Here is a 26,597-nt window from a genome sequence, read left to right on the forward strand (position 1 = left end):
CATAGAACTTGGATATTGTTGGTCTCATGTATGCAGATGATGTTTCAGCTGTTTCAGATTCTGCCCATCAGTTACAGAAAAATAATAAATGTTGAAGTTGTACTAAATAAGTGCTTCATTTGTGTCTGTGATAACCCGAGTTTACTGTAGCTTGACTAATTGAATGTTGTTTGACAATCAAACTGGAGTGAGTTGGTTGCATTCAGCCCCTCTTTGAGCTGTATTCCAGCTATATAATGGAATGTCGGTTGAACGGGAGAAATATTGTGCCACCTCTGCCTCCAAATTGTCTAAACCCCTTTCAGGATGGCACGTGGGTCCTGATTGTTTATTTATCCAAACAGAATGGGTTACAATACTTTGGAAGAATGAGAATCGGTATCAGTATCTCGATGCAGAGAATATGTGTGAATTTCAGTACTGACAGCAACTTTGTTCAGATGCTATTTTTTCACTTTTGTCCTGTTTTCGTTCAGGTGAGCTACGGTTCTTTGTCAATGTTTTTATGCATGTCATTCATGACATAATGTTATGAAAATATGTTAAACATTATGTGTATTTTATATGAAGTTATTACATTATGATGTAAATAGGACATATTTTTTAACATTAATGTGCATATATTTCTAATATGAATGCATATGTATTAAATTCATATACATGTGTTGTATATTACAAGACATACATTTATTGTTAAATAATATTCAGAAATAAGATGCATTTAATATTTGTATTCAGTGTTCTGTGGTTCAAACTCATTTATGTACTCATTATCATGACTTTTGACCCGTGAAGATCCGGGGTAGAATAGGTCTTAAGCAATCCATGCTTGCCACAAAAGGCCACTATGCTTGTCGTAAGAGTGCTGAGTGTGGCGTAAAACTAAACTCACTCACTCATTATCATGACTTTTATAGGTGTAGGTGTACATGTGTGATATATATCTAAATCATTTCATTTTGTTTTCAGGTAAGTACAACTTTCCTCAGTAGCATTCAGTGTAAGGCGATGATAAAGGTAAGATTTCAACTTTGATAAGATCAGGTCTAATCTTTCTGCTGGTTTTCGTACTGGCTCAGCTGCCTTGGGCGCCTTTCAGAACAAAGTACCCATGCCCTTAAGTTGGACTTGAAACCGTTTAGGACAGAACAATGGTGCAGGGTGAATGTTAGCATAGAATGGGGATACAGCATGAACACCACTGTTTAGATGTATAGAAAATATACATACTTTATATAGAAAATATAAATACTTTATATAGAAAATATAAATACTTTATATAGAAAATATAAATACTTTATATAGAAAATATAAATACTTTATATAGAAAATATAAATACTTTATATAGAAAATATAAATACTTTATATAGAAAATATAAATATACTTTATATAGAAAATATAAATACTTTATATAGAAAATATAAATACTTTATATAGAAAATATAAATGCTTTATATAGAAAATATAAATACTTTATATAGAAAATATAAATACTTTATATAGAAAATATGAATACTTTATATAGAAAATATAAATACTTTATATAGAAAATATAAATACTTTATATAGAAAATATAAATACTTTATATAGAAAATATAAATACTTTATATAGAAGATATGAATACTTTATATAGAAAATATGAATACTTTATATAGAAAATATAAATACTTTATATAGAAAATATAAATACTTTATATAGAAAATATAAATACTTTATATAGAAAATATAAATACTTTATATAGAAGATATGAATACTTTATATAGAAAATATGAATACTTTATATAGAAAATATAAATACTTTATATAGAAAATATAAATACTTTATATAGAAAATATAAATACTTTATATAGAAAATATAAATACTTTATATAGAAAATATAAATACTTTATATAGAAAATATAAATACTTTATATAGAAAATATAAATACTTTATATAGAAAATATGAATACTTTATATAGAAAATATAAATACTTTATATAGAAAATATAAATACTTTATATAGAAAATATAAATACTTTATATAGAAAATATAAATACTTTATATAGAAGATATGTAAGTATCAGCAACCTTTTTTCAGACCATTTTGTGTCTGGTTTTTACGATATTGGCAGGTAAGCTACAGTTCTGTAGCTCCACTTTAAACATTAATATTCATTTAGTATTATCAGTTTTAATTTATCTGCATTTTATGACATTTAAATAGATAAGTGATGTTTCTATAATATGTGAATTTATTAGCATACAATATAAATATTCACATATTCCCAGAAGCACCTGCAGGCATGAGGACGTAGGGCATTGTAGTTTAATTGGGTTAATTCGGACATCTTGCTAAACAGTGAACCGCAGTTTTTATTGGGGAAAGCTGTGAGTGAATGCAGAAGTGTTGTATGTGATGTTTTCAGTAGCGATACTGAGATGAATGCTGAAGATGAGGATGTTTTGTGGCAGTCTGTGATTATTTCCAGCAAAGTATTGGCAGACTGTAGAGATGGATCACGCCATCATTGGTTGACAGCTTGAGCAATGACCCATATGATATACATACCTCACCCACATACAAATCAACCCACTCACCCAGCCCCCCCTTGTGGCTCACTCACTCTGGAACTCACCTGACCCCTCACTCATAAATACACCCACCCACTCACTAACTCTCAAACGCATCCACTCACTCACTCACAGACCAACTCATCTGCATGTCCATCTATGAACCCACTCACTCACTGAAGCACTCCTTGAAATAAACCAATCCACTCATTAACAGACTGAATGGTCAATGTCTGTATGACTATTTTGTGGAGAAATCTCTGGATCTATTCACTTTGATCACTTTAGAAGACAAGGAACTCGTAGCCGTAATTAAGATAAAGTTTGTCTGATGCACCTGCTTTTGGTTAAATCAAACAGAATTGGTAAGGAGATAAATATATTTACATCATCTATTGATGACTATAGTAGCCAAGGTCAGTTGCACTGAAAGATACTGTTGTAATATCCTTTGTCAGTAAAAATGTTTTCAATGTTTCTGAAAGTACAACGTACAGGAAGCTGCCAAAACTTGGTATCAATATATTTTGCAGTGATGCCTCTCCATAATGACCACAGGTTATAAATCTGTTGTTTAATGGCACCACAAATGTCATTTGGTGTGTGCTCTTTGCTCATCATTGTGTAATTCAATGTACAGGAATTATGCCTATTGCACTGAAATGATTTGTCTCTATTTTGAAAATGTCATAATGATTACTCAGACGTATTTGTGTAACGGTATGTAATTTTATCTTCAGTAAATACATGTCCCTTGTATGATGCATGTAATATTCTTGACTTTTAACCTTTAATGTCCCCTTTTGTGTGTGTTTCAAATGCCTGGATCTCTAATATTACAAAATTACAAACATTTTGAAGGCCTCAGGAACCTTATGGTTGATTGTGAAAACATACTGCAGCAATTTTCTATATATGATTTGCTTCATTTGATTATCTCATCTTTATGATGTGGTGGCATTGATCCTGCAGAACAGTATGTTCCCAGTATCCAATACTTGTTATAATGACATTGATCCTTCAGCTCAGTATGTTCCCAGTATCCAATACTTGTTATAATGACATTGATCCTTCAGCTCAGTATGTTCCCAGTATCCAATACTTGTTATAATGGCATTGATCCTTCAGCTCAGTATGTTCCCAGTATCCAATACTTGTTATAATGGCATTGATCCTTCAGCTCAGTATGTTCCTAGTATCCAATACTTGTTATAATGGCATTGATCCTTCAGCTCAGTATGTTCCCAGTATCCAATACTTGTTATAATGACATTGATCCTTCAGCTCAATATGTTCCTAGTATCCAATACTTGTTATAATGGCATTGATCCTTCAGCTCAATATGTTCCTAGTATCCAATACTTGTTATAATGGCATTGATCCTTCAGCTCAGTATGTTCCCAGTATCCAATACTTGTTATAATGACATTGATCCTTCAGCTCAGTATGTTCCCAGTATCCAATACTTGTTATAATGACATTGATCCTTCAGCTCAGTATGTTCCCAGTATCCAATACTTGTTATAATGACATTGATCCTTCAGCTCAGTATGTTCCCAGTATCCAATACTTGTTATAATGACATTGATCCTTCAGCTCAGTATGTTCCTAGTATCCAATACTTGTTATAATGACATTGATCCTTCAGCACAGTATGTTCCCAGTATCCAATACTTGTTATAATGACATTGATCCTTCAGCACAGTATGTTCCCAGTATCCAATACTTGTTATAATGACATTGATCCTTCAGCACAGTATGTTCCCAGTATCCAATACTTGTTATAATGACATTGATCCTTCAGCTCAGTATGTTCCTAGTATCCAATACTTGTTATAATGACATTGATCCTTCAGCACAGTATGTTCCCAGTATCCAATACTTGTTATAATGACATTGATCCTTCAGTATCCAATACACAGTATGTTCCAGTAGTATCCAATACTTGTTATAATGACATTGATCCTTCAGCACAGTATGTTCCCAGTATCCAATACTTGTTATAATGACATTGATCCTTCAGCACAGTATGTTCCCAGTATCCAATACTTGTTATAATGACATTGATCCTTCAGCACAGTATGTTCCCAGTATCCAATACTTGTTATAATGACATTGATCCTTCAGCACAGTATGTGCAACATGTAGTATCTTTCTTCCCAATCTCATCTCTCATTTGAGAATGTGCTGGTGTAAGTGGTCATAGCACATTATTTGGTAGTTAAAATATTCAAGATATAAAATGGAAAGCCAGAATGTCCAGCAGAGACTTGGAGACCTCCAGCAAAATGTGACATATGTTTATTCAGCATTTAATTACAATTTTCTTTGTTCTTTGATTCTATCAATATGTCACTGTGATGAAGAAGAGATCCGTCAGATCTGAACTTGAGGGGTTTTAACAGAATATGGTTGTTTAAGTTCTCCACTTTGTCAAATACCCCCATGGGTTTCTTGGCTTCTGCTGATAGCCCCCTTGATGTGATGTTGGAAATGTGGAATCAGTCTTCACACACTCAGATCTATCACACAGTTTACATCCCATCTATCACGACAACACCTATGCATAATTGATAAGTGGATATGTAGCTTCAGCCATTCATTTACTTTCATTGAAACTTTGATCTCTGACTGGTAAAGATGGCTTAGTTGGTGTTGTGTGAAGGTGCTCGTAAGCTATCGCTGGAATAAACAGTACTCGAGGAAGGTTAATGATGCCTTTGGTGCAACAATGATCTTCTGGGGAGTATTGATGACCTTGTCACCACCTAGAACTGTGTGATTGAAACCTATCACCTGTGTCATAGAAGAGTCAGTTATCACCTCGGCAGTGATCAAGCTGGTTATTATCAGCAGTTAACATATCACCCAGGCTCATGTTGTAGCTATGTAAATATCAACTAGGCTGTACGTTATTGTCAGTTATCACCCAGGCTCATGTTGTAGCTTATGTAAATATCAACTAGGCTGTACGTTATTGCCAGTTATCACCCAGGCTCATGTTGTAGCCCAGGCTGTACGCTATTGTGTTATCACCCAGGCTCATGTTGTAGCTATGTAAATATCAACTAGGCTTTACGTTATTGTCGTTATTGCCAGCTATGTTATCAACTAGGCTGTACGTTATTGTCAGTTATCACCCAGGCTCATGTTGTAGCTTTGTAAATATCAACTAGGCTGTACGTTATTGCCAGTTATCACCCAGGCTCATGTTGTAGCTATGTAAATATCAACTAGGCTGTACGTTATTGCCAGTTATCACCCAGGCTTGTGTTGTAGCTATGTAAATATCAACTAGGCTGTACGTTATTGCCAGTTATCACCCAGGCTTGTGTTGTAGCTTTGTGAATATCAACTAGGCTGTACGTTATTGCCAGTTATCACCAGGCCCATGTTGTAGCTATGTAAATATCAACTAGGCTTTACGTTATTGCCAGTTATCACCCAGGCTCGTGTTGTAGCTATGTAAATATCAACTAGGCTGTATGATATTTTCATTTATCACATTGGCTCATGATGTAGCTATGTAAATATCAACTAGGCTTTACGTTATTGCCAGTTATCACCCAGGCTCATGTTCTAGCCAGTGATAACCTAGTGCGGCAATGCGTAATGATGTGTAGCTTCCATGACATAGTACCAGTACTTAACTTTCATCATAGAGGGAAAAGTGAGGACTGGTTAGTTTTAAATGAGTGTACTCTGTCTGAGTTTGGTATCCATGTTTAACTGTCGCATGTTATCTGAGTGGGCTGACATCAGCCACACACACGCGACCTCACCTCACATCTGTGACATGGCATACCCACACAGATTCAGGTTTTCATGCAAAGAAGTACTTAATCATTCACTACATCTTCAGGTAATTTTGTCCTTTCCACCTAAAGACCTTTAGCTTTTAAATAGATCAGTAAAATCCTGTCGTTTCCACTGAACACTCACCTTGATCAGGTGAACTAGCACATCAATTAAATGTTTTCTGTGTCATAGGTATTTAATATCTGTCATGTTATTATTGAGTGCTGAGTAAACAGCTGTTTGGTAAGATCAATTATTTATTATATGTAATTGAAAACATTTTTATACTCCATTAATTTTTCTAACAACCTTTCAGTGTTGATTCAGCAGATGTCAAATAACATAAATTCATTGTTTCATCATGTGGAGATTTGGTAAAGGAAACAAGATTTTGCAGATTATTATGATTTGACGTATTTCTTGACAGTATTCATAGGACCACGAAATATCAGAGAATGTCCAGTGTCTTGTTTTACATGGGCAGTCTGGGGGAATATTGATGATTGTCAGATTGTCAGATTGTAAGGGATGGACAAGATGACACATGACACCTCTGTCATGCCATTTAGTGCCAAATTATCATACTCTTCCCTCAGCTACACACAGGCGTCTATTGATCATCGGAGGAGATGGTGAAAAAAGCAGGCCAATTCATCTTTAGTATATATATCCTGGTCTCATGATGTCTTGTGTTGAAATACCAGTTACTGTGTTTGGTTCTTCTGTTCTTCTGTTGTATTACTACATATTGTTGTATAAGTAAGTCGTTCTTCTGTTGAAAACCTGTGGTCATATGTTGTATTTCTAAGTGGTTCTCCAGTTATATAACTGCGGTCCTTCTGTTGTACAAATGTACTTCTTCTGTTGTACAAATGTACTTCTTCTGTTGTACAAATGTGGTTCTTCTGTTGTACAAGTGTGGTTCTTCTGTTATATAACTGCGGTTCTTCTGTTGTATAAATGTAGTTCTTCTGCTGTACAAATGTGGTTCTTCTGTTGTATAATGTGGTTCTTCTGTTGTATAATGTGGTTCTTCTGTTGTATAATGTGGTTCTTCTGTTGTATAATGTGGTTCTCCTGTTGTATAATGTGGTTCTTCTGTTGTATAATGTGGTTCTCCTGTTGTACAAATGTACTTCTTCTGTTGTACAAATGTACTTCTTCTGTTGTACAAATGTGGTTCTTCTGTTGTACAAGTGTGGTTCTTCTGTTATATAACTGCGGTTCTTCTGTTGTATAAATGTAGTTCTTCTGCTGTACAAATGTGGTTCTTCTGTTGTATAATGTGGTTCTTCTGTTGTATAATGTGGTTCTTCTGTTGTATAATGTGGTTCTTCTGTTGTATAATGTGGTTCTTCTGTTGTATAATGTGGTTCTTCTGTTGTACAAATGTACTTCTTCTGTTGTATAATGTGGTTCTTCTGTTGTATAATGTGGTTCTTCTGTTGTATAATGTGGTTCTCCTGTTGTATAATGTGGTTCTTCAGTTGTACAAATGTGGTTCTGTTGTATAAATGTGATTCTTCAGTTGTACAAATGTGGTTCTTCAGTTGTACAAATGTGGTTCTGTTGTACAAATGTGGTTCTCCTGTTGTACAAATGTGGTTGTCCTGTTGTACAAATGTGGTTCTCCTGTTGTACAAATGCGGTTCTCCTGTTGCATAATGTGGTTCTTCAGTTGTATAAATGTGGACCTTTGTTGTATTTCTTTGTTTTCACTTTTTACCCAACTGTATATTGTTATGTTCATCTAAATCATGCAAGACATAAAGAACTCGATAAAGATGTTTATGCACGTCTTTACTGAAATTCAAACAAATGTTTTTTATCCTCTCAGCATGTAAACTGTCCGGTGCCATGGCAACCAGTTTGGCCATGCAATTAGGAGCGGGATATGATTAGTGCCGGTGCTAATGATGACCTTTCTTTCACCGCCAGTCCACTCTTCTTACCTTTGCGTTTTCTCAGTTTACATCGTTACCTGTAATACGAGTTAATGAGGCAGGTAAAAGCACTTAATGCCAGTTTTGTCCAGCTTCACAGATGAAACCTCTGCTCTTGAATCCATGATTGTGAGTGAAGTTGATTTGTATCCATTATTGTCTTGTGCCACATGTTAGAAAATAACAATTTTTGGTTTTAATGGTTTTTAAAACAAGATATGGCAACCTGGCAAAACGTGTGTGATTACACACTCTGTATGTGAGGAATAACAGTGGTAATACATTCATTGTTTGTCAGGCCCATTATTCCAATGTTTTTAATGTCTGCATTGGTAATGTGAACAAAATCCATCCCTGGTGTCCACAGTAGTAAGGGGGTGACAGTAGTGGTGCAAGATCATGAAAGAAAGTGTTAATTTAATTATATTAGGTGAACAACAGTAAGAAGTAGTGTGGTCCCCACCCAATACCTCCAAGTAAGAAGTAGTGTGGTCCCCACCCAATCCCCTCCAATACTCCCTTGGTCCCCACCCAATACTCCTTGGTCCCCATCCAATACCCCTTGGTCCCCATCCAATACTCCTTGGTCCCCATCCAATACCTCCTTGGTCCCCACCCAATACTCCTTGGTCCCCACCCAACCCTTGGTACTACCCTTGGTCCCCACCCAATACTCCTTGGTCCCCACCCAATACTCCTTGGTCCCCTCCAATACTCCACCCAATACCTTGGTCCCCACCCAATACCCTTGGTCCCCACCCAATACTCCTTGGTCCCCATCCAATACTCCTTGGTCCCCACCCAATACTCCTTGGTCCCCTCCCAATACTCCTTGGTCCCCACCCAATACTCCTTGGTCCCCACCCAATACTCCTTGGTCCCCACCCAATACTCCTTGGTCCCCCCAATACTCCTTGGTCCCCACCCAATACCCCTTGGTCCCCACCCAATACTCCTTGGTCCCCACCCAATACTCCTTGGTCCCCACCCAATACTCCTTGGTCCCCACCCAATACTCCTTGGTCCCCACCCAATACTCCTTGGTCCCCACCCAATACCTCCTTGGTCCCCACCCAATACCCCTTGGTCCCACCCAATACTCCTTGGTCCCCACCCAATACCCTTGGTCCCCACCCAATACCTTGGTCACCCAACCAATACCCTCCTTGGTCCCCACCCAATACTCCTTGGTCCCCACCCAATACTCCTTGGTCCCCACCCAATACCCCTTGGTTCCCACCCAATACTCCTTGGTCCTCACCCAATACTCCTTGGTCCCCACCCAATACTCCTTGGTCCCCATCCAATACCTCCTTGGTCCCCACCCAATACTACTCCCCTCCTTGGTCCCCTTGGTCCCTCACCCAATACTCCTTGGTCCCCACCCAATACTCCTTGGTCCCCACCCAATACTCCTTGGTCCCCACCCAATACTCCTTGGTCCCCACCCAATACTCCTTGGTCCCCACCCAATACTCCTTGGTCTCCACCCAATACTCCTTGGTCTCCACCCAATACTCCTTGGTCTCCTCCCAATACTCCTTGGTCCCCACCCAATACTCCTTGGTCCCCACCCAATACCCCTTGGTCCCCACCCAATACTCCTTGGTCCCCACCCTTACTCCTTGGTCCCCACCCAATACTCCTTGGTCCCCACCCAATACCCCTTGGTCCCCACCCAATACTCCTTGGTCCCCACCCAATACTCCTTGGTCCCCACCCAATACTCCTTGGTCCCTCCCAATACTCCTTGGTCCCCACCCAATACTCCTTGGTCCCCACCCAATACTCCTTGGTCCCTCACCCAATACTCCTTGGTCCCCACCCAATACCTCCTTGGTCCCCACCCAATACTCCTTGGTCCCCACCCAATACTCCTTGGTCTCCTCCCCCCAATACCCAATACTCCTTGGTCCTCACCCACACTCCTTGGTCCTCCTGTGAACCCCACCCAATACTCCTTGGTCCCCACCCAATACCCTTCCTTGGTCCCCACCCAATACTCCTTGGTCCCCACCCAATACTCCTTGGTCCCCACCCAATACTCCTTGGTCCTCACCCAATACTTGGTCCCCACCCAATACCCCCCACCCAATACTCCTTGGTCCCCACCCAATACTCCTTGGTCTCCACCAATACTCCTTGAACCCATCCAACTCACTTGGTCCCCACCCAATACATCCCTGGTCCCCTCCCCCAATACTCCTTGGTCCCCCCCACCCATCCAATACTCCTTCCCCACCCACTCCCTTGGTCCCCACCCAATACTCCTTGGTCCCCACCCAATACTCCTTGGTCCCTCCACCCAATACTCCTTGGTCCCCCCAATACTCCTTGGTACCCTTGGTCTCCACCCAATACCTCCTTGGTCCCCACCCAACTCCTTGGTCCCACCCAATACCTTGGTCCCCATCCAATATACTCCTTGGTCTCCTCCCAATACCCTCCTTGGTCCCCACCCAATACCCTTGGTCCCCACCCAATACTCCTTGGTCTCCACCCATACTCCTTGGTCCCCTCCCAATACTCCTTGGTCCCCTCCCAATACTCCTTGGTCTCCACCCAATACTCCTTGGTCCCCACCCAATACTCCTTGGTCCCCACCCAATACTCCTTGGTCCCCACCCAATACTCCTTGGTCTCCTCACCCAATACCCTTGGTGGTCCCACCCAATACTCCTTGGTCCCCACCCAATACTCCTTGGTCCCCACCCAATATTCCTTGGTCTCCTCCCAATACTCCTTGGTCCCCACCCAATACCCTGTGAACCCATCCAATATCCTTGGTCTCCACCCAATACTCCTTGGTCCCCATCCAATATTCCTTGGTCCCCACCCAATACTCCTTGGTCCCCACCCATTACTCCTTGGTCCCCACCCATTACTCCTTGGTCCCACCAACAACTGGAAAGCTGCATAGTGGTATAGCCTAGTGAATGGATCCATAAACTCACTTACTCTAAAACATGCACGCACTTGCACACACACATACAAACACATGTACACACGCATACATGCACTCACACACACAGACACAGAGGCCAAGTGATACAAGGTGACAGTTGTGTATACAATGATTACACTATACAGCAGAACACCTGGCTGCTCCTACAGCCTCTAGTAAGGATGTTATAGCATCATTCCATGTAGTGTAAATCAGTCCGAGGATGTGTTTACAAATGCCCACTCTTCCATGAGTAGCCCCAGTGGGCTTATGTAGAGCACAAACCATTTATCCAAGCAATAATTCCCAGATTTGTAGCCATGTGCCCTCAGCAAGACACTTATCACCTCGCTGAGTCTAGTGATGTATCTAGTTGATGAACACTGCCTACCTGTTGATGGAGGCCCCAGTGCCCAGTATCCTCCCCTGTCATCTGTTGAACATCCAGCTGGTCACCGTCGCTGCCACCAAACTGTTATCGACTTATGACTGTCTGCTCACGGGTTTCAATCACAACCTATAAGCTGTTGCACTAAAGCCATACATTCAGCTCTCAGCGATGACTATTTTCATGAAACAGAGATGAAAGACTACCATGGATGGACTAATCATTTGTCTGTTATGTAGTTCCTTTTTTACGAGTCAGTGCTAAGAGCAACAAGTGTGTGTATCGGAGAGCGTGCAGTAATATTGATCTGTGTTGAGTGCCAGATGAGGAGACAGCAGGTGCCTTAGGAACAACACAAGCTTCATCAGAGGGACAAGCAAATTAACATTTGGGACTTTACGGAGGAGGTGCCATTGACAAGGTGGAGTCAGCTGGAGGGACTCACAGGCTGCCCGTCATATACGATTCATGCTGATCACTTTATAGAAATTCCGGTTTGATTTCTATGGTAACCTGCACTAATCACTTGACAGCCCATTAAGGTGTGTCGGGGAGCACAGTGGAAACATTGTAGTGGCAGCTTCGGCTGGAACCAGCACACTTGGCAACACATATATGCCACATCTGTTTGAATGTATGGTGCCATCATGGAATTATCCTGACTCTGGATTACCTAAACAAGTTTTGAAGTTGTCAAATGTTGTTCATCTTCACACGATGTTGTGAGGTGGTCTAACCCTGGCTGGGTTCAGCTGTTATCCTGTCATGTGTGATGGTTCTAAATGAAGGAAACTGCGCTGATAGTTGTAGAAGTTTGTGTTGACGGGGCTGTCCATGTTTTGCATTGGCAATGAACCGCTTGTGTCGTTGGAGTGTACGGGGAATCGTGCGATTGGTTGATCGCTATGTCTTCGATGTTGGTGAGTTATTGTTCCTATGTTTTATGTATGTCCATGTAATTTCAGCATCCTTGTCAGCTCGGTCAGGTATCACTCACAAACTTATTTCACAACATAAACAAGCATCTTACTGTCAGTGTTGCTAGTTGATTGACTTGATATACTGGCAAATGAAGACGAGTTTCACTTAATGTACCCAGGAATCCATCCTGTACCTGATGGGTAGGAAGTGGACAGCCATTGTGTGCCTCTGTATAGACCTCTCACGTCCAGCCTGTATAGACCTCTCACGTCCAGCTGTTTCCTGAATTACTAATAACGCGAGGAGTATTGTTATGTAAAGGGGAAAAAATGGGTTAACATGTAGACATATGGGACCTAACATGGAAACATGTGTCATTTGAGACAGGACTCTGCCACCTCTGTCAATCTTACCATATATACCATAGCTCATGTCAAGAGGCATAGATTTTTGTGTTTCAAGGATTCAAGTGACTTGTTTCCATGCTGAGGTGGTACAGCTGCTACATTGCTTAGTACACAGCAAGGGTCGGTGGGGTAGCCTAGTGGTTAAAGTGTTTGCTCGTCACACCGAAGGCCCGGATTCGATTCCCACATGGGTACAATATGTGAAGCCCATTTCTGGTGTCCCCTGGTGGATATTGCTGGAATATTGCTAAAAGCGGCATAAAACTCAACTCACTCACTCACTAGTATATAGCAATCACATGAACACACTCCCTCTGTCTAATTCATTCTCTTAGAGTGATCAACAGTAAGAACAACAAATGTGATATATTTAGTGGGTACCCGGTGGGATAACCAGGAAGGTTGTGCTATGAAACCATGGATGCCTCATACCGCTCAGGAAGCTGATACTGTTACACAGGTAATGGTGTTGGAATCTGTGTGTTCCGAAGGATGGGTTTGAAGGCAGAGTTTATGTACTTTGCACTGTAAATAGTAATAATATAATTACCATTTCCATTAGTACCGTCTCCTTTTGTTTTATATGGCTGGTATATGGCCAATTGAGCATTTCATGAACCAGATGAAAAGGAATAAATCATCTTAGTAGATCTATTGTTTTCACGGACAATGATAGCATTGTGAAAGAGGACAAGAGCGGTGATGAGACTTTGGTAGGTGTTGGCGCCTTCATTCATGTATATTGATCGTATGTACGCTATAGTGACTGTGAGTTTGTTGTGAGCCTGTGTTAGGGGAGATTACATACCCTGCTGGTGACAGAAGACAACATTACCACATGTACAAGTATTGATCAGGTACATCCTATTGTCAAATGTCGCCACAATCACAGAACACTCAATGAGGCAGAAAATTCTGAACACATTGCGATTTTTCTGTTAAGGGAAATCCCCCATGCACCTAAGTGGAGTCAATACATGGGTTCACTATGGAAGGAGACAATTATAGGTGTATCGTGAGGTGATCGTCCCACGCTCCTCTGTATCAGCTTGGCGTCAGTGGTAGTCTAGGCGCTCTGGCCAAAGCTGTTGCCATGTGTGATAAGGATGATAATTCCGGTACTGAAGTGTGACTAAATGCTCAATTACTGTTATAACTGGTAGATGTTTAGTGCTTCCATTTTGATGTTTAAGATTCATCTATGAGTTGACTGTGTTTGATAAACACATAATATAGTTCTTCTGATCATTGTATATCTATTGATTTAAATTTGAACAAGCCTGATAGTACTTATACTTTTCCTTCTTCTCTCATTACATTGTGTCGGGGCGGTGGGGTAGCGTAGTGGTTAAAGCATTCGTTCGTCACGCCGAAGACCCGGGTTCGATTCCCCACATGGGTACAATATGTGAAGCCCATTTCTGGTGTCCCCTGCCGTGATATTGGTGGAATATTGCTAAAAGCGGCGTAAAACTAAACTCACTCACTCACTTACTCAGTACATTGTGTGAGAGGATCAAGAGGTAGTCTCTCATCTCCTTTTTGTTTGTAGTCAGTGAGGAAGTGCCACAATAAATAACTTTCATTAATATTTTATATATATGTTAGCTATTATTTGCACATGTATAAATTGGCAGTGGATAAATAATATTGGAAAGAGTATTCCCATTAATACTGTATATTTCAGCGATTTCAGTGTAGTGAATATATACAAGCGAGATACTGTGCAATTCTTTATAAAATATGATTTTCTTAATTGTATGCTCTGTAGCTCATGACACAGCAGGGGCGGTGGGGTAGCCTAGTGGTTAAGGCATTCGCTCGTCACGCAGAAGACCCGGGTTCGATTCCCCACATGGGTACAATGTGTTAAGCCCATTTCTGGTGTCCCCCGCCGTGATATTGGTGGAATATTGCTAAAAGCGGCGTAAAACCAAACTAACTCATTCACTCATGACACAGCATAAAGTGCAGAGTTGCATCAATTACTTTGTGTAAGGATCTCCTGATTTGGTTCTTATTCTGATTTGAGGTTAAAACCAAATGATCTATCAGATGGTGTAACTCAAAGACTGCCTGGTATTCCAGTATCTGTGTGGGCGATGGGGTATCCTAGTGGTTTAAGTGTTTGCTTGTCATGCCGAAGGCCCAGGTTCGATTCGCACATGGGTACAATGTGTGCAGCCCATATCTGGTCACTTTCTGTGGGGATTGCAGGTTAGAACTATTGATTCTGGGTTAGAACTGGTGCTGGTGCTCCACATAACATGCCTGTACATAGTACCATTATCATTCTAGATTAGAATTAGTTCCCTACAATCTATTCCTGGGCCTAGATTTTCGAAGCTCTCTTAGCGCTAAGATAGTCATAGGTGCCATGCATTAACATTAACTTACAACTATCTTAACGCTAAGAGAGCTTCGAAAATCTAGGCCCTGTAGTATAACTAGGATTCTGGTTGTGCTGTCAGGATTCTTAGTGTTCTGTGGGGATACTGGGTAGGAAATGCTCGAACCAGCATCCAACTCTGATCATAAGACGTGACTAAATGGATTGGGTTATGTGGCTCTGGGACTGTGTTAATATAGTATATGTCTTCCTAACAGCATGGATGGTTGCTCACTATATCAACCACTGGTTTGTCTGGCCAGACCAGGGCCTAGATTTTCGAAGCTCTCTTAGCGTTAAGATCGTCGTAAGTTAATGTTAATGTATCGCACTTACGACTATCTTAGTGCTAAGAGAGCTTCAAAAATCTAGGCCCTGATTACTTAAAGGTCACTGTTACATACCTACTCCATGGTGGAACAACAACAAGCAAACAGAAATGCAGGACAAAGGATCTAAAATTTAAGGTTTAAACAAAACTGAGAACATGAGCATACTTTCAGCTGAATTTTTAAAATATTTTTTGCATTGTTTTTTAAATTTTTTTCTCTTGTTCAAAAGTTTCATGGCGACTTGAATGTTTTGCCTCCTTGACTACCAAAAGAAATCTGCCACATCCATCTTGTTTAATTACAGGAACTGCATTCTCAAGTGGAGTCTCATAGGAGAACCATGCAATTAGTTTCCTGTCATCTTTCAGTATGAAATTAAGATGGGATCCCACTGCTCTCTCATTAGACTTTTGTAGAAGGTTAAATCAAGTGACTTAATCATCTCTGTGATGTAGTGCCATGCCGACTGACTGACCCCTTGAGACTCACATGTTTATAGTCATGTAGAATGTGGTCCCTGGAGACTCACATGTTTATAGTCATGTAGAATGTGGCCCCTGGAGACTCGCATGTTTATAGTCATGAAGCATATGACAGCATTGGACCATTGCCCAACACCTGGTGTCATCACTGATCATATAATATGCTGTTTTGACTTTTATGCCCAGAGGAATCTGTTTTGATAGGTAATCAAGACAGTTTATTCCCTGGCATTGACAGTATATATCTGTATATGTTACAGTTCCTGAGCTGCTTGTCTCATACCCCCATGGGTGTTCTGGGTAAGAATGGTTAACATGGTTGTCTGTGTCTAAACCATTGGTATGTCAGGATATCAGTGTCATCTATGCTTATCATCTTCCAGACTGGGAATTGATCTTCAGCAACTCATGCTTGTCGTGTGTGAAGCCCTGCCATTAATATTGCTGGAATGTTGCTAAAAGTGGTATAAAACTCACTCACTCATGCTTGACGTGTGTGAAGCCCTGCCATTAATATTGCTGGAATGTTGCTAAAAGTGGTATAAAACTCACTCACTCATGCTTGTCATAAGAGGCAACTAAAAGGATCGGGTGGTCAGGCTCGCTGACTTGTTACAGGTTAGCTGAACTTGTTAGCTGCCAATGTTTGTTTTAATTACTAGCTTGATAGATCAGGAGGTAAGTCTGCTGACTTGATTGATAAATATCATCGTATTACAGTTGGGTAAATTGATGCTCGTGATCTTAATCGCTGGTTTGCGTGGTTCGAATTTGATTATTCTCAGATAACAATTATATAACTTCATTATTGCTGAGTGCAGAAGCAAACAACTCACAAACAGAGCGCTCTCACTCAACCACTCACTCACTCACTCACTCATTCAACCATTCAACCACTCAACCACTCACTCACTCAACCACTCAACCACTCGACCACCACTCACTCAACCACTCACCCCTCAACCACTCAAACCACTCAACCACTCAACCCTCAACCCCTCACTCAACCACTCAACTCACTCAACTCACTCAACCACTCACTCAACTCAACCACTCACTCACTCAACCACTCTCAACTCAACCTTGACCACTCAACCACTCACTCAACCACTCACTCAACCACTCACTCAACCACTCAACCACTCACTCAATCACTCAACCACCACTCAACCCCCTCACTCAACCACTCACTCAACCCTAACTCAACCACTCAACCACACACTCAACCACTCAACCAACCACTCACTCAACCACTCAACTCTCACCTCAACCACTCAACCAACCACTCACTCAACCACCACTCAACCACTCACTCAACCACTCACTCACTTGACCACCCAACCCCTCACTCAACCACTCACCCAACCACTCACTCAACCACTCACTCACTTGACCACTCAACCACTCACCCAACCACTCACTCAACCACTCACTCACTTGACCACTCAACCACTCACTCAACCACTCACTCAACCACTCACTCAACCACTCACTCACTTGACCACTCAACCACTCACTCATGCAGCCACTCACTCAACCACCTCACTCAACCACTCACTCACTCACTCACTCAACCACTCACTCACTCACTCACTTGACCACTCAACCACTCACTCAACCACTCAACGCACTCTCTCACATGTGGAGCCTTAAGAGATGCCAGGTTATTTCTTCGTGGGGATAGATTATTTATGAGCCACCATGATTTTTCTGAAATGTTACATTGAGATTACCAAACATTTACACATTACAGCTTTCAGAGACAACCCACACTACAGCAACTTCAGAATCTTTACATAAAACATGGTGAAATTGTTCTAGATGATTACTCAATTTGGCAAACATTCAAGATGAGTTTCCTGGTAATATGAAGTGATTATGAAGCCTGGGGTTATTTTGATAAAATCTCTTGATTCTGTCATAATGATAGTTTGAAAATGTTCCTATTGATGTTTCAGTATAATTGCCTGAAATACTGCATAAAGCCATTTATGGTTTCACCCTCAGAGATTAACGTGTCAATGTCTAATGGATTTGTGCTTGTTTCTCCGTCACGTTGGAGGGGCCCAAGTGTCCTAGCAGCAGCACCTCCTTGTGCACAGTTACGTTCTTTAATCACTCAGATGTACTCATCACGAGTTCAAGAGCAAGACTGACATCTCCAGCAACCTGTGCTTGTCGCAAGAGGCGACTAAATGGACTGGGAGGTCGGGTGATTGGCTGGTAGACTGCATGTCATTGTGCCCCGACAGTGTAGATAGTTACTCCCACGACAACCACTGGATTGTCTGGTCCAGATTTAGTTGCTTACATTCCCTGTTATATAGCTGGAATATCGTCCGAAGCATTGAACAACTATCTCACTAACCAATACACACAGACACACGCAGGCATGCACGTACACCCGCACATGCGCACATACACACACACACAGTCAAACCTGTGCATGCTCACACACGCATGCATGCACGCACACACACACACACAGAGTCACAAATGTAGAGGGTTGTTCTGATAACCCATGCTATCGTCATGAAAAGTTTTGATGAGGTTAACAGAAAAACAATATGAAGTAAAAAGAAGTAATTTCATCATTGAAGGTGACAGCATCGGCTATTGACAACATGTGGGAGGAAGTTGTTTTCAAATATGTTACAGAGAAACTTTGTTAGATTGATGCAATCCATGGAAATAACTCAAAATTAGAAACCATAAGTTGATTTTGAAAAAACAGAAGTAATAAGTGTATTTGTTGATGTGTCTACAAAGTTTTTATGGAAACTGTTATTTGTTAGTTTAGTTTCTAAAGTTTGTTGAGTTGATGTACATTGTTCCTGGGTCAGTTAAGACAGATTAGTGTGAGATAAGAAATATGGGAACCCCCTTAAACTGATTACAGTCAACCAGCCTGGGATTATTCTGTTATGAGTGGACGAGTGTCTTGTAGTATTGTATCCTCAGATGGGGTTCAATGCTCATTATTCATGGTTGGGGCCTATGATGATTAAATAGCTGCCACACAATGGATACTAGTGTGATTTGTAGCCCTGGAGGGGGCTGAGTACATTGTGTCTGTCTGTTGTTTGTATGCATAATTACAGTTTTCCGTCAGCCAGTGACACAATCAGAGAGGAGTTCTGTTTCTGAATGTAGATCCCTCTGAGGATATGATTGTCTAGTATCTGATGCTTGGTGCTGACCCTCGAGTCGATCTCCGCACCATTTGCATAGTTCACCACCGTCTCTTACGGAATCAACTTGTATATTATTGTTCATGTTTGCTCTGTGTTCTGGCACAGCTTAGTCCAATGTAATTAGTAATGCCGACATATCAGATATCATTTAGATGGTTGTCTTCTAATGAAGTGAGGCAAAAGGATCTCCGTACACTTACTTATATCTGTCAGTTATTCTGTATTCTTTCGTAATGTGGCACTGACGTTACTTGTTCATTTTCAAGACACCTCTCAGTCGATGAATAACTTGTAACTTCAGCTGAGGAAATAGTGCAGAGATGCCAACCCATATGATTTTATCATATTCATTACAAAAAAAACAACAACCCCACCCCCACCCCAAATATGCGACTATGATAGCAGTAAAAATATAAGAATTTTTAAAAATAATACATTAATTTTTTTTATCAAATGCCATACATACCATACACAATAAATTTCAACCACAATTTATTCATTATCAAGCTATATGTGGATACTTGCTACTGATTTAGGTGAGTACAATGTTAATAACAAGGTTTTAGACTGTACATTTACATTTTTTATTTATTATGAAAATTCTTTGGAAAAGTTAAATACCAAGTTTGGCAAAAACTACTAATTTTTGCATCAGTTTTTGGCCAAAATACTAATTGGGCTTAATTAGGGTTGGCATCTCTGATGGTGGTGCAAAGAATGTGGTATAGCAATATAGCAATTGTTCTCCAACTACCAGGGATTGAGAATGATCTGTCCCAAGAGAAGTGATTGCAAATACTGATCCCTGGCAAGGGACTTTCAGCATTAAATCCTGAAGAACATTCTGATTTGCAAGCTGGTTGTGACCTTCATTGTTGTTTTGAGAATCTGTAGAAATATGTGGTTTAGTGAGTGAGTGAGTTTGCTTTTACACCACCTTTAGCAATGAAATGGGCTTCACATATTGTACCCATTTGGTCAATCGAACATAGGGTCGTCTGCGTGATGAGCAAATGCTTTAACCACTAGGCTACCCCTCCACCTCTTCTGACCTCAGATGGAGACAGAGCTCATTTTCCATTGTCATCACATTTAACATCACAAAGAATAATTTGTGATAACATGATAATGGAAGACAGCGTCACTATTTTGTTCCCCTTGGCAAATAATTAATAGTATTATAGGACAAAAGGTATAACCTAACCAGTCATCATAAAGCAAAACATAACGCTCAGGACTGATGGTACTATGAACCGTATGTCCATATCCCTGTGACAATGGCACTTATATATAATGTTTGATGCCTCACACATTCATTGCTCTGAGAGTAATATTGCTTTATACAATATGAATCTTTTCAACCAGCACTCCCAGCATAAAAATTGTAATAAACCATTTGAGCAAGCTATGTTGCATAATTACATTGTAAAACTAAACTCACTCACTCACTCACTCTTGCCATGCTCTGGTCATACTTTGTCATAGGTTTGGTTGGTTCTCGCCCACATTAACTTACAGACACAAAGCTGTGTGAGTGTGTGAGCTATACGCTGTCTACTACCTTTGTTATGATATATCCTTATTATGAACATGTTTCTGTCAGTATAATGCAGACAATTCCTTACATTTCCTTCTGTTCAATCATTGGTACTTGACATAAGGAGAAAATGTGAATGTTGATTTCTGATAGACCAAGTAATTGAAATGTTACACAATTCCGTCTGATGACATGGAGTATAACTTATGGAGTACATTATACATACACAACTGACCCTTTTGATATGCGTCCTCACACTCCTAAATAGTGTATTGATTATCCCAGATGCCGCCGACAGGTATTGAACCGTATTTACCTGTTTACCTGTTGAAGTCAGGCGGTCAGCTCCTACACTATAATGACAGGAGATACAATACACCAAGTGCTGGTGAATATCACTGTTAAATCAATAGCAGACATTAAACTGAAATAAACTTTACTTTGAGGATTTGTAATGTGTAGATGTTGGTACACAACAGTCAGTTCAGATGGGGTAAGAGTTCACATCGTCCTGTTTCACCGTTTGTTTGAAAAATGATAAGTGCTGCCCAAACTAAAGTAGCTAAAAGACCTCTTCTAGGTGAGTACAGTTGTGTAAACTTTGCACTCAGTAACATCAACAATTTATCTATTATGTGTGACTAATATAGATCCATATTATGAATAATAGGGCTGTGTATCGGCAAATAAATTATTGCAATCTATTGCGATTCAGGTACCCGTATTGCGATGCATATTGCGATATATTGGGAGCTTAAGTGTTTGACAGTATGTGCTACTAATTGTACATGTTGATCCTAGTTTCAACATTCTAAGTCTCTATACATATATGTTATGGTTCTGATAACGGCAATCCCAAACTTAGGTTGCTTAGTCAGGGATTCTATTTTCTTTCTTATACAATTTATAGTTTTGCAGTATGCCGTTTTGTCATTGAATAACGAAGGAAAACATTTGTTGTGAATGAAAGTCTGTGTAGATTATAATTCAAACCATAAAGATAATCTCAAAAACCTCATATATGTTCTTACCCAAAATACCAGTTCCCAGAAAAATATTGCAATCTGTATCGTTTGAAAAGCGTATTGCGATATACCGGTATACTGGTAATATCATGCAGGCCTAATGAATAATAGTGTCAGATACTTTGAACATGGTTTTTCAACATACAAGATGCATCTTATATGACGACGTGCATGCGTGTGTATGTGTATGTGCGGCTGATTGTACTAGCCCAGACTTAAGCTGGTTTTATAGTGCTAGCCCACTGAGATACCATGCCGCAGTGAAGCATGAATACCCCACTCAGACACATTATACTGACTCCGAGCCGACCAGTCCTTGTTGTACCCATTAATGCCAAGCGCCAGGCAGGGACCAACAAGTACCATATTTTAACGTCTTTTGGTATGACGCGGTCGGGGATCGAACCCGCGACCTTCCACTCTCCGGGCGGACGCTCTAACCACTACACCACGGCAGTAATTAGGATCTGCCATGAAGTCAAGTAGCAGGAATATGGACGTTAAATGTCCATGTTGGACACAGATAAGATGGAGATGTTTCAGAACTTGTGTCATGTGGGATATCCACATCTTGATGGAGGAACTGTTTTGTCCAAAGAAAATGGAAGTCCTGAATGAGGGATGGTAGTAGTTCTGCTTGGCTTGTTCCTGATATCTTGACGTGTGAGAAAATAACTGTAATCTGTGATGATTCTTGGTTACAATTTGTCGCAAGCAACCTATATACTTTTCAAACAATTTGACACTCTGTCAGACATGGTGTCATTGAGTGTCGTCATACACCAACAGATGAATATTCCTCATATCATCAATCAGTGGATTGTCAAGTCCAGAATAGATTATTCAGTCTGTGATCCTCTTGCAGGAATATTGCTGATAGCATTATCAGACAAGTAATTACAGCGGAAAGAAAATGACACAACACAAAGGTACATGGAACAATTGGCAGTCTAAAATGCAATAATTAATTCTGGATCATGATCTATGTACATAAAGTGACTTGCGTCATTGATGGTATGACAGAACCATGATTCACTGCAAAGTTAATTATATGCTTTAATAACTGGTGCATCCCGGACTGGTCGTTGATGTTAATGTCTGGCTTCTACTAGTGATGGAGTCACTTCAAGGTCACAGCTTAATTGGAGAAATTGCTTGCATGTTTATATGTTGGATGATGGAAAGTAAGCAAGAAGGTAAGGATATAACTATGGATGGAAGGCTGAATATGGTTTTGTCAAATGGATGAGTGAGTGAGTGAATGAGTAGGTGAGTGAGTGAGTGGATATATCAGTGAGATGGTGCGTTGATAAGAGAGTCAGTAAGAGAGGTGGGAGTGTGTGTGGGTGTGGGTGTGGGGGGGATGGGCTGAATGGATTGGTGAGTTTGATGGTTTTTTGATGAGTGAGTTATTGGAGAGGGATGTTAGATAGGAGTTGATCAGTGGGTGAGTTAGAGGTTTAGTTGGTGAGTGAGTGAGTGGTTTGATCAGTGAGATGGTGTGTCAATAAGAGAGTCAGTAAGGAGTGGGGTTGGGGAATGTAATGGTGAGTTTGATGGTGGGTTGATGAGTGAGTGGGTGGAGAGGGACGTTAGATAGGAGTTGATCAGTGGGTGAGTTAGAGGTTTGGTTGGTGAGTGAGTTAGTAGATCAATCAGTGAGACGGTGTGTCAATAAGAGAGTCAGTAAGGAGTGGGGTTGGGGAATGTAATGGTGAGTTTGATGGTGGGTTGATGAGTGAGTGGGTGGAGAGGGACGTTAGATAGGAGTTGATCAGTGGGTGAGTTAGAGGTTTGGTTGGTGAGTGAGTTAGTAGATCAATCAGTGAGACGGTGTGTCAATAAGAGAGTCAGTAAGGAGTGGGGGTGGGGAATGTAATGGTGAGTTTGATGGTGGGTTGATGAGTGAAGTGTGGTATTAGATAAATGACAGTTGATGAGAGAGTGAGTTAGGGAATGGTTTGGTGAGTGGATCAATCAGTGAGATGGTGCGTCGATAAGAAAGTCAGTAAGGAGGGGGGAAGGATGGGAAAGTTACATATTAGTTAGACAAATGCGAGTTGATGAGAGAGTGAATTAGGGGAATGGTTTGGTGAGTGAGTGAGTGGTTAGGTTGGTTGTGTGTACATGTATGGATGAGTCGATAAGTGAGTGAGTGGATTATGGGCTGGTGTGAGGTGCTTAGAGTGGTGTTTGGTGGGTATATGTTTCAACACTTTCTACTTCATTCAAGTTATATTACAGCAGGGGTGATAAACAATAATGTTCTTACATAGTACGCTTGTTGGGATTCAAACCTGGTACTTGTCGTGACCAGAAAATGCTGTAACCACTGGACCAACAAAGGTGGAAGAAGACAAAAGTGAGCACTGACTATGGTGTCAGTACATTTGTTCATCACTTTATATTAATTATGCTAAAGCTTTTTAGAAGTTTTGGGGGACAGTGGGGTAGCCTTGTGGTTAATGTGTTCGCTTGTCACACCGAAGGCCTGGGTTTGATTCCCCGCATGGGTACAATGTGTAAAGCCCATTTCTGGTGTCACCTGCCATGATATTGCTGTAATATTGCTAGAAGCGGCGCAAAACCCAACTCACTCACTCACTCTTACAAGTATTGGCTTTGTGGCTAGGAAAGAGTGTTGGGATTTTGTCCTCTCTCCTCAGAGCATTTTGTTAGTGTTGGAAACAATGTGGACATTGTGATGCTTGGGATAAACATGGAAATTTTGTAGTGTTTGTTCTTGTGTTGTTTCAGAGGAACAAATGACTTTCCTTTGCCTGTGTTTGTGATGGTTGCTGCCAGTGGGGCAGGATGTGCTCACCTTTTCACAAGCACCTGATACAATCCCCATTTGTTAATGACTCATAACCGTGTGTACATGATGTTGTCTCATTGTACAATCAATTGTGCTTTTGGCAAGGATTTCTGATGAATATGGAATGGGTTTTATCGCTTGTATTATGTGTTAATTAAAAAGCAGTGGAGAGTGGTTGTATTATGAATTTTTAAGTGCTGAGGCATCGCAGGGATTTGATAGAAGCATATACAATTTGTGACCCTGGGAGCATTGTCATCAGACCTTTTCTGAATTTGTTTATGTAAAAGCTCCCAAAACATGTACTGCAGCTCATTAAGACTGGGAACCATATATTTCATTATCACAGATATATCGAGTTGTAACTGGTAAGAACCTTATTGAACTCTCTATGTGATTTCAAGGTCAGTGTGTGGTGGTGAGGTAGCCTAGTGGTTAAAGTGTCACGCTGAAGACTGGGTTTGATTTCCCACATGGGCACAAAGCGTGGAGCCTATTTCTGGTGTCCCTAGGCACGATATTGCTGGAATATGGCTAAAATGGCGTTAAACTATTCTCATTCACTCATTCACTCATTCACTCACTCACTCACTCACTCGCTCTATTCACTCACTCTATTCACTCACTCAAGGTCAGTGTGTAGGTCATCTCTGTGATGTCACAATATAAAGATTGCATGGAAGTTTCTGGCAAGACCACAAATATGCAGTAATTTCCACATCAAATAATACAGTTGATATTCACATTGACATAAGCTGTAGGTTGTAACACAGACAATGATGATGAGTTCATTATGGATTGAAACTATGCTGAAGCATGTTATTGCAGTTACACTGTATTGTCAGATAGATTTGTCACAGATGGTAAAACCTTCCACATGACTTCTTCCATTCAGGACATACCATATGAATACCAGCATTATTTAACTGGTGCTACCTGAATTATTATCTTTGTAAATGAATTACATCATCCTGGACACAAAGTCAGCAGTGTCTTCACAGATCAGTGCATGCTTATGTGGCACATCCTGCAGTTTGCTCAAGAGGGTGTCTTCACAGATCAGTGCATGCTAATGTGGCACATCCTGTAGTTTGTTCAAGAGGGTGTCTTCACAGATCAGTGCATGCTAATGTGGTACATCCTGCAGTTTGTTCAAGAGGGTGTCTTCACAGATCAGTGCATGCTAATGTGGTACATCCTGCAGTTTGTTCAAGAGGGTGTCTTCACAGATCAGTGCATGCTAATGTGGCACATCCTGCAGTTTGTTCAAGAGGGTGTCTTCACAGATCAGTGCATGCTAATGTGGCACATCCTGCAGTTTGTTCAAGAGGGTGTCTTCACAGATCAGTGCATGCTAATGTGGCACATCCTGCAGTTTGTTCAAGAGGGTGTCTTCACAGATCAGTGCATGCTAATGTGTCTTCACAGATCAGTGCATGCTAATGTGGCACATCCTGCAGTTTGTTCAAGAGGGTGTCTTCACAGATCAGTACATGCTAATGTGGTACATCCTGCAGTTTCTTCAAGAGGGTGTCTTCACAGATCAGTGCATGCTAATGTGTCTTCACAGATCAGTGCATGCTAATGTGGTACATCCTGCAGTTTCTTCAAGAGGGTGTCTTCACAGATCAGTACATGCTAATGTGGTACATCCTGCAGTTTGTTCAAGAGGGTGTCTTCACAGATCAGTACATGCTAATGTGGCACATCCTGCAGTTTGTTCAAGAGGGTGTCTTCACAGATCAGTGCATGCTAATGTGGCACATCCTGCAGTTTGTTCAAGAGGGTGTCTTCACAGATCAGTGCATGCTAATGTGGCACATCCTGCAGTTTGTTCAAGAGGGTGTCTTCACAGATCA

At 40.6% G+C, this 26,597-nt stretch overlaps 1 protein-coding gene and 1 long non-coding RNA gene across 6 annotated transcripts in view; one reads left to right on the forward strand and one right to left on the reverse strand.

Moving 5' to 3' along the window:
- Positions 1–11,940, reverse strand: part of LOC124274360 — a 38,417-nt gene extending 26,477 nt beyond the window's left edge. The window contains exon 1 of the long non-coding RNA XR_006897922.1: positions 11,637–11,940. This is a non-coding gene — a long non-coding RNA (uncharacterized LOC124274360). The remainder of the gene's footprint in view (positions 1–11,636) is intronic.
- Positions 1–26,597, forward strand: part of LOC124274358 (Kv channel-interacting protein 4-like) — a 462,530-nt gene that overhangs the window by 167,960 nt on the left and 267,973 nt on the right. The window contains exon 1 of one of the 5 annotated variants that reach the window (XM_046709726.1): positions 11,940–12,553. The exons of the other annotated variants lie outside the window; for them this stretch is intronic. Within the exon in view, the coding sequence (XP_046565682.1) occupies positions 12,484–12,553 (70 nt within the window). The 5' untranslated portion in view covers positions 11,940–12,483. Of the gene's footprint in view, positions 1–11,939; positions 12,554–26,597 lie in introns of those variants that run through there. 5 annotated transcript variants of the gene reach the window in all.

This window comes from Haliotis rubra, unplaced genomic scaffold (assembly GCF_003918875.1).
Source record: "Haliotis rubra isolate DU_JTF1 unplaced genomic scaffold, ASM391887v1 Scf19, whole genome shotgun sequence".
Taxonomy (NCBI): domain Eukaryota; kingdom Metazoa; phylum Mollusca; class Gastropoda; order Lepetellida; family Haliotidae; genus Haliotis; species Haliotis rubra.